The sequence below is a fragment of the Aplysia californica genome, unplaced genomic scaffold (assembly GCF_000002075.1).
Source record: "Aplysia californica isolate F4 #8 unplaced genomic scaffold, AplCal3.0 scaffold00125, whole genome shotgun sequence".
Taxonomy (NCBI): domain Eukaryota; kingdom Metazoa; phylum Mollusca; class Gastropoda; order Aplysiida; family Aplysiidae; genus Aplysia; species Aplysia californica.
In genome coordinates this window covers 549647-559646 of record NW_004797395.1, presented here as the reverse complement: position 1 = coordinate 559646, position 10000 = coordinate 549647, and the positions used below count along the sequence as shown (strand labels likewise).

The following is a 10000-nucleotide window of genomic DNA, read 5'->3' as shown; positions in this document are numbered from 1 at the left end:
TAAATCTTCCTATGCCTTTTGCCATTACACTAGCTTAATCTTTGGGTTTTTTCAATTGATCAGAAGCAAAAGATGAATGTTTCATTCTCCTTTGAAAACAGTTTATCATCCTGCTAGATGGTACTGTGACGAAAAATTCAACAAGAGTCAGTAGGTAAGTTTGCAAATCACTTTTCTGTTTAATTGTTACCTTGACAGGTCTGTGGGCATTACGCATGCTGCCGAAGCGGAAGACGATAAACGCGATGAAGACGAGGGCGTCCGATACAGAGTTCAGGAATCCCATGTAGTTGATGAACGTTCCGATGTCAGCTGGAATCAGCATCACCAGTGCTAATGTCATCTGCAGATCCATAGAGGTGTCCAGTTGTTAAACATCTGGCCCTGTCGGGTTTTTGTCTTTGCTTTTGTGTGGTTTGTTTGTTTATTGTTGTTGTTGTTGTTTTGTTTTTTGTTTGTTTTGAGGGTTGTTTTGATTTGTTTTTGCATTTTAACCATATCAGGAACGCATTTATTACCAGCATCTGAGGTGCAGCGGTTAAGCACGTTGCCATGGCACACAGAGCACTAGAGTTTGATTCATGTGTGAAGAGAGATTATATCGAGTATTTCGATATATTCTACTATAAAAGTGTTTCCCTTTGAAGCCAGCTTGGCCCTGCAAAGCAAGTTCCAAGCCCATCTTCTATGTTCTAAACTGTCTCTATGGGGGTATAAAAACACTTGGGCCTACATTCTAAAACCATGTAGAGACGTAGGCTTATTTGAATATTTAAAAAGAAGAAAGAAGAAAAACCTGCAACTGAATTCAGACTATATTTGCTTTTTGCCGATTAATGCAAATGCCATCTGTAGATCCAAAGAGAAGTCCAACTTGTAAACATTAAGCCCTGTCGCGGTTTTTTTTTTCATCTTAATCATAATCAGGAACGTATTTACCGGCGTCTGTAGTGCAATGGTTAAGTGCTTCACAGTGGCGAACAGGGCACCTAAGTTCGATTCCTGTGCGGGGAGAATTTCTATCGATTATCTCGGTCTTTCAACTGAAAGGTTGTTGCTTTTTCAGCCCAATTTGGCCCTGCCAGGCAGTGTCCAAGCCCGTCTCTTAAATGAACGAACTTGCCTATGTACCTATGTACATGAGCCTACATTTGTTTAATGTTTAGAGACGTTTTTGACTATTTAAATAGAAGACAGAAAAAGAATTGAGAATTCCGATAATAATATTTGCTCTGTGCCGATTAACATAAGCCTTTATGGGAGAAAGCCCCTCTTAATCATGGGAGTTGTAAACTGCATCGTGTATTTGTTATAAAAGAGACTTCAGTTTAAAGAGAAAAATTTAAAAGAAAAAAACTCAAGATGCACGTAGAACTGAACAAAGAGAGATGAGACTAGGCATGGAATGTTTTGTTTTTTTTAAGAAATGTTTTTCAAGGCGTTTCGCTTCAATGTTGTCTTTGTGTTGCACAGCTATTTGTAGGTTCATTGTACCGGCGTATGTGGTATAGTAATAAGGCACTTCGCCATCCCATGCAAGAGACCAGAGTTCGATTCCCGTGAAGGGTTAATCTTTTATCGAGTATCTCGAGTGCGTCTGCTGAGACGTTGCATCACTCTCAACCTGGGTTTGCCCTCATAGGCAGGGTCGAAGCCTGCGCCCTAAAAGATCTCAATCGCGCCGATTCTAAAAAATAATAAGTTCTCATCCCAATGTTGATCAGTTTTTTCCTCATAACACTAATACGTTTCTTGCCGTTGTCTTGCCGGATCGCGTGAAAGCACCTTTCATCTTTTTTTGTTATTATTATGACTATTTTGAAGCTTGGTGTAGGTTGAGACTCACGTCAACTATCATAGCGCAGAGTGGAGTCAGTGTGCCAACCTGGAGGTAGCTCAATGCATCAGGGATGTTCCCGTCACGAGCCGCTGCGAACGAAATCCTGACAAGGAAAGAGAGATCATGTCGTCGCAAGCCGTTATAATATACTAAGCTCAGAAAGCAAAATGTTACAGGAAAGAGAAAAATATATTTCATTCTTTTAATAATCATACCTAAATTATGTATTTTTTCTTGGGTTTTTTTTTCATCTTTCAACGTTTAGAATTTGAATTTCAGCAAAATATTCCTTGAGCACATGCAGCCAGTACCAGATGTCAAGACACTGCAATAGAAAATTTTTAAAAACCCAACATAATGGGCTTAGTATATTTTAACAGTTGGTCTAAATAACATCGTCAAGGCTCTCTTCATTTGATAGAAACTCCTTCATAGAGCATTAGCCTATTTATTATTCATCAGTCATGGTGCCATGGTTGTATCTTCAAATGTAGGACACATTGGTCCTTGCTATTTAGGCATGACATGTTGGTATCATGCAGACAATATTCATATCTGCCGACTTCTAAGGAGCAGCTTGCAGTTTGTTAAATATTTACTCCCTGCTGTCAATCTTAACTCTTAGAGGACGCAACGGGCACATAGGGTCGCGTTGCCGCACATTCGAATGTTGTATATTATTTCATAGTAGTAGTAGTAGTATCATTATCATAACCCTTACCTACTTGAATGGTACACAGAGGTGTTGGCAGAGCCCAGGGTAGAGATGACAACGGTTATAGGTATGATGACGGCCATTTTCCCCAGCACTCGATCACCCCACAGCTGTGTTCGTTCCAGTGTGAACAGGTGAGGGGTCAAGAGAGAAAGAGGGGAGGGGGAGGGGGAGAGAGAGGGGAGGGAGAGAGAGGGGAGGGAGAGAGAGGGGGTGGGGCGGGGGGGGGGGTAGAGGAGGGGGTCATACAGAGAGAGGTCAGGGTAGAGGGGGGATGGGGGAAGAGAAAGGAAATAAAAAAGGGGTGAGGGTCATTTAAAGAGGTGAGGCGAGAGAGGACAAAGAGAAAGGAAACAGGGTTGGAGGGAGGGGTTAATATGATAATAAAATCAGTAAATTGACAGATGATATCCTCGTGAGACATTTACATTACCCAATCTGTATAGTATAGTGCATATATATAAACCGCCTTAACCTATTTATCGAGTACCTCGGTCTTTCTTCCGAGACATTTTACCCCTCTCAGCCTGTGTTGGCCCTGATAGACAGGGTCGAAGTCCGTTTCTTAAATAATCTAAACTGTGTAGATTGCGGCGTAAAATGCCTACATTTAATATTCAGTGATATATAAATGAACAAGAACAGCAGCAGTCAAAAACAAGATCGGCAGACTCCGTTGTGTCAGCTAAATCAATGTGGGGGAAATAAGTTTCCACAATGAATATAACTCGACTCCTTCTACACTATAATCTCTTTGCCTCGGTTACCTCCCTTCTTATATAAACGCGTTCCCTGACAGACAGATCGACATCCAGGTTGAAAACGGAGAGAAACATGGGGACAGAGAGAAAGAATGAGAGAGAGAGAGAGAGAGAGAGAGAGAGAGAGAGAGAGAGAGAGAGAGAGAGAGAGAGAGAGAGAGAGAGAGAGAGAGAGAGAGAGTCTGTGTTGTATGCACACGCCCACGCGCATGAGTCAGTGACACAGAAAGACATGCAGACAATGTGACTTATTTTTTTTCCTTCCCAGCACTCCACTCCTCCCTGCGACTCACCACAGCCACAGCGTCTGCCTGGAGCAGCTCAGCCCGTGACATGACGGCCAGGTAACTGATGTTGGTCAACAGGTAGATGGCCATGACCGCTATGACGCCGAAAATGGCGGCAAGGGGCAGCGTCCTGGAGCAAACAACAGAGGCGTGTATCTATCTATCTATCTATCTATCTATCTATCTATCTATCTATCTATCTATCTATCTATCTATCTATCTATCTATCTATCTTAAGGGGGGAGGGGGGGTTACACCTGAAGGCTATCTCGCTTATAAGCTGGTCAAATTTTACCAAATTTCCCACATATAACAAGCATAAAAGCCGCAATCAAATCTGACAAAAAAGTTTTGTTTCCATAGCTACGGCGACCATATTTGATTTTATTGACATGTCTTATGTAATGAATACCGAACTCATTTTTTAATGGAAATAGATTGTTTTGGTGGTGGGTTTTTTTGCACACATGTTAACAAACATTAGATCTACAGATTTGTCTGTTGAATTTTTCCTAAACAAATTAGAAGAATATTTTAAGAATTTTTGCGTGAAATAGTATTCAAGTTTGCTTTTAAAAAATCCGTGAAAATCAATACTCCAGACACCACCAAGAAAAATCTATTCCAAATATCAAAAATTCAACACCCAAATTGTTAGTATTGTACCTTCTCTTCATTCTATGAAAATGTCATGAAGATTGGATGAAAAATGGTGGAGTTATTCAAAAAAGTATATAGAAAAACCGCATTTTGAGAGAGCGGGTGATAAAGAAAATAAAAAGGTTGACTTTAGCAGGAAATGGTGAAGACTAACATGCCCGGGATGGGAAGAAATAAGGCCTTTGGGGGTTCTAATGCTATGAAATAGTTGTAGGAAAGAATGAAGAAACTAAATATGTCTATAACTCAAAACCCATAATTTTCAGCTGGGTCGAGACTTTTGGGGGTGTAGCCCCACCTTTTAATGTGTGGAATGATTTTATGCTCCCATAGACGCAATTTGGATCATGATATCATTTAGGAGGCGGGCTGTGCTCGACACTGCCTGTCAGGCCCAGCTGGTGCTGCATGGGATAAGACACGGCAGCGGAGAGACGAATATCTTAATACTTAATTTAACCAAGACAAAACGTCACCACGATGCTGGAATCGAAATCCTATCCTTTTGGTGTAGCAAAAAAGAACCATTGCATGAATGATTAACACACAAATGAATGGATAAACATTTAAACAAAATTCAAAATCAGTATTTTTATAGATCAGTAGGTCAGGCATAAAGTCAACAATCTCCATAAGAACCCAAATAATGAATACATTGATATTTTTGTTTCATTATATCTAAGGATAATACAGTGAACAATTTTTGCCTAAAGAAAAGAAAAGGAAATAACAAAGGTACCTTGAGGGTCTTTTTATTTCCTCGACCACACTGTTGACTGATTCCCTGTGGACACAGGAAAGAGCCACAGATTACCAAAAAAAACAAAAAAACTTTCGGGCGTTGTGGAAAAAAAGCAAAACCGTTTATCTTCCTTTACACTGTTCTTATGCGTGCACACCAAAGCAAGAAGTTGTCTTTGAGATGTGCAAGACATTGTCTTTTATAATGAAAGTTGCTGTGCTTTTCAAAACGGACGCTTGAGTTCGAAGTTGGTGACTTGATGAACGAATGCATTCTCCTCCACCAATTCAGTAAACCGGCGAGGGGTTGGAAAAAAAGATGGGGGGGGGGGGGTCATCCGGTTTGACTCGTATACATCGTTTGCATAAATATTTTCCATCTCTACAGATTGGAAACATCCAACATCAGCTGAATAAACTAAAGAAAATACGTGTATACTTGAATGCTGTGGAGGATACAATGTCAAACTTTGCAAGGCTTGGAATCAAACCCACTTCTTATTATTCGATAACATGTTTAGATAAATAGACACAGATTGAATGTGTTTTTAAAAAAACAGAGAGAGAGAGAGGGGGGGCAGAGAGAGAGAGAGAGAGAGAGAGAGAGAGAGAGAGAGAGAGAGAGAGAGAGAGAGAGAGAGAGAGAGAGCGAGCTAAAAAACCAGTAGGTTTACGGCTCATGAGTTGCTGCAGGGAAAAGATGTTAAGCGCCTCTGGCAAAGGCCAGAGCAAAAAGACATACAAACAATAAACAGACAAATAAATAGAGAGTAGGTTGGACTAGGAGCGCATAATTGTTTAAATATCTACTTCGTAAAAAAGAAAGAAATTTGACGCTAATCACAAAATAATGCGGGGGGAAAAAAAGAGAAAGACTGTCTACCACGCACAATGTGGAATGCTTGCAATGAACCACTGTAAGCAAAAAACAAAGCATAATATTCATGCCAATGCAGTGTTATACTACACCCAAATTTTGGGTGCAGAATAACAAATGCTATTATACACCCGAATGACGCATGCGCAGTTTGTTCTTTTTTCCGTTCTCCGTTTCCGCTGTGAGAAACACCTGCGACATGTTTAAAGGGAGCCAAATTCTAATTCATGGCAAGAATTTCTACAGAAGTTGGAAGAATTTGAGGGCGAACACAGAATATTCTGTTGTCTTCATAAATTCAACCAAATCAACGACGGACGATAAATCCCGAAAGCGTTCAAAAACAACTAGCCTACTACTACACCACTACCACCACCACCACCACAACAACAACAACAACAACAACAACAACAACAACAACAACAACAACAACAACAACGTCTACTACAACAACAACTACAACAACAACAATGACGACAACAGAAGAAGAAGAAGAAGAAGAAGAAGAAGAAGAAGAAGAAGAAGAAGAAGAAGAAGAAGAAGAAGAAGAAGAAGAAGAAGAAGAAGAAGAAGAAGAAGAAGAAGAAGAAGAGGAAGAAGAAGAAGAAGAAGAAGAAGAAGAAGAAGAAGAAGTAAACAACAACAATAACAACAACAGCAACAACAACAACAATCACTACTACTACTACTACTACTACTACTACTACTACTACTACTACTACTACTACTACTACTACTACTACTACTACTACTACTACTACTACTACTACTACTACTACTACTACTACTACTACTACTACAAGGTTCGTAGAGTATGTCCACCTCACAGAATAAAGGAAATCGTAGAAATCACAATGGGTGAGGAGATCCAGCTAACCAATCACAGCTGGGTGGACCGAAAAAATATCGGAGCTGCCATGAGAATAAAACCCATGTCATTGGTGTGACAGGTCAGGTCAGTGTTCTACTGACTGATCTACTGGGATCCCTCCCACCCCCGCCTTCATTATGTTATGGAACCGAGAAATCTCTTTCAAATTCAATCTGAAGACCAATGCAACCCAACAAGTTGCTATATCCCACAATAACAACAACAGCAACAACGGCGTCGGTGGCCTAGCGGTTATGCTCTCGGACTCGCAACCGTAAGGTCGTGGGTTCGAATCCTGTCAAGGGCCCGACGTTGTGTCCTTGAGAAAGGCACTTTACACGAATTTTCCTCACTTCACCCAGGTGGAAATGGGTACCCGGCTATAGACAGCGAAAGATCTTGTCAGTTTGTTAGTGTTTGAGCGCTTAATCGGCTGCTTGCACTGTATGCTTCCCGGGAAGCTGAGAATGTTTCGTAGTGTTCTGTGTAAAGCGCATAGAGCCTGCTGCTGAGCGGGGATATGCGCTATACAACTGCTATCTATTATTATTATTATTATATTTTGTTTGAGGACCACGCACCTGATATGGGTGGGGGGGAGGGGGGTTATTTTTATTTTGCACTCAGTTTTCGGTTGTATAAAAACGTTTGTTATTATACATCCGAATTCTGGGTGTATTATACCAATTGTCATTCTACACCCAAAATTTGGGTGTATAATAACGTTTGTTTCTGCGTCCTTATGCCAATGGCAAGGCTAAGAGACAGACAGACGGGCGGAGATATATATATAAGCATATGCGCCAACCTCAGAAAGCACAGAAGAAGAAATAGAGAAATTTTATGATGAAATAAACCAAGCAAAGACACATTGTAAATCACAAGATATTGTCATAGTCATGGGTGATTTTAATGCAAAAGTGGGAACAACAAGACATGAAGACATAGTGGGTCCATATGGACTGGGAAACAGAAATGAAAGAGGAGAAAAACTGATAGAATGGGCCATCCTGAATGACATGATTATTGGAAACACTTGGTATGAACAACCACCAAGAAGATTATGGACCTGGAAGAGTCCTGGAGACAGCGCTCGCAACCAGATCGACTATATCATGATCAAGAAAAGATACAAAAACGGGATGCTAAATGTCAAAACGCGGCCAGGTGCAGATTGTTACAGCGACCATATATATATATATATATATATATATATATATATATATATATATATATATATAAACAGACAAGGAGGCGTCTTCATGAGACAATATGATAGTGGGAGGTTGGCGGCTGTTCTGGTGTGATTTGCTTCTTCTTTCCTAACAAACGTCTATCGTTCTTATCTCACCGTCTTTTTTGGGGTTTTGTTACTCTCTTGTAACACTTCTAATTTTCGACACTTAGGCCTACATGACCTTATTGTGTCGCAAGTGCCTTAATACTCTTATTAAAACTAAAAGACAATGTAGTAACACGTACGATCCGCTGTAAGCAAAGGACGCGCTGTAGATGGCCAGAGCCAAGGCAGAGGGGTCCTGTGATGTTCCCTGGAAGCCCGAGCCTAATTCACTCACAGTGCCTGTGGAGATAGATGGTGCAGATAAAGAGGGTGAGAATAGGTAGTGGTGGAGGGGGGGGGGGGAGAGAGAGAAGGGAAAATAAAAGGGGGACGGGAGGAAATTATGAGAATTTGGATTATGTTGATTTCGGGATATTATGTGTTTTTGTTTGTTTGTTGTCTTTTTTGGGTTGTTTGTTGTTTTTGTTTTGTTTATTTTGGGAGGGATTGCTGTTTTTCTTTTCCTTTTTTTGTTATCATAAGCTAATGTTCATGGAATGACAGTCTCTCTCTCTCTCTCTCTCTCTCTCTCTCTCTCTCTCTCTCTCTCTCTCTTACTCTGTTACTCACGCATTTCTGTGTATATATTCACTCATAATAACGCTATGTTCTTTTTTTATTCCTCTTTTAGAAAAGGAAAATCAGTCGAAAAACGTCGTGGACGGCCACCCATTATCGACAAGAAAAGTGGCCGTCTCAGACAGGTGGCAGTTTTAAAAAACGCCAGGAGGAGATGGGAAGTGGCCGTTTGTACATGCGATGATAATCTATTACAGGTGGCCGTGAGAGCAAGTTCGACAACACAGTATGGCCAATGTTCAATGAACGTTTTAAAAGTCAAATTTTGTGGCGTTGGTATCCTTGTAGTCAGGCTACTGGACCCGCAATCGTGAAACGGCAGGTTTGGTGATTCGAGCCTCAGCTCAGTCGGACGTTGGGTCCTAGGGAAAGGTACTTTGCACGAATTTCTTATTTGACTCGGTGCTTTCGGAGATGGACGTTAAACTTGGAAGTCCCGCTTCTTAAATAACCTACTAGTGTTGATATGGGCATTTAACTTATACCAACTTCATTATTTCTCCAATGGTTTCAGACCTAGGTTGCATAGGATGTTTCTTTCAATGCCATCGGGAGTGAAGATCTTGTTCAATTTGGCATTCAGGTCTGTTTCTTGGGTTGTTTGTTCATTGGCATTCGTTCATTGTTGTGGTTAGCCCTAGATCAATCAGTCTGTAGTCAGTTTCACATTCTGCACCGCCCATGGAGCGAGTGACTGTGATACTACTTATGTCTAGAGTTTGAGGTACCAACTCTTACATAACCTAATAGTATTGAAAGGGCTTAACTTCTACCTTTTCACCAAGTCAAAATAATATGCTGTTCTACCTTGGGAAATAACGATGAAGCCGCCGATAATGATAACGACGAGCGCAGAGACTTTGGCAACAGTAGTGACGATCATGATCCGGGCAGAGTATCGAGTGCTGTAAGTATTTACGATACCGAGTGTGACTGGGGAGAAAAGGGGTTGGGGGTGGTAGTGGTCGTGATTTGAATAATTTGTACATTGTGTTACGTACATGGTAGTGATATCTCGCACTAATTTAATAGGCAGTAAAACAAAAGTTGTTGTTTTTTCTTGTGTTCCACCTCGCCACTTATCCCACTTCCGTTAAATTCCAATGCTATTTCTAATTTTCCGACAGGTGATTACGTAGCAACTTTCTCATTCTCAAAATTATATCTCCCTGACTCTCTTTCCTCTCCTCTCTCTGTCGCTCCGCCTATCTGTCTGTTTATCTGTCTGTTCGTCTGCCTGTCTGCCTGTCTGTCTGTCTGTCTGTCAGTCTGTCTGTCTGTCTGTCTCTCTCTCTATCTCACCCCCCCCCCATATACGTCATCATTT

At 40.9% G+C, this 10000-nt stretch overlaps 1 protein-coding gene across 1 annotated transcript in view; it reads right to left on the bottom strand.

The window, feature by feature from the left end:
* LOC101852315 (Y+L amino acid transporter 2) overlaps nucleotides 1–10000 on the bottom strand; it is a gene marked incomplete in the record, with an annotated part of 19539 nt that overhangs the window by 3509 nt on the left and 6030 nt on the right. The window contains 7 exon segments of the mRNA XM_005096273.3: nucleotides 191–343; nucleotides 1847–1943; nucleotides 2562–2665; nucleotides 3610–3733; nucleotides 5003–5047; nucleotides 8235–8334; nucleotides 9481–9606. Of these exon segments, the coding sequence (XP_005096330.2) occupies nucleotides 191–343; nucleotides 1847–1943; nucleotides 2562–2665; nucleotides 3610–3733; nucleotides 5003–5047; nucleotides 8235–8334; nucleotides 9481–9606 (749 nt within the window).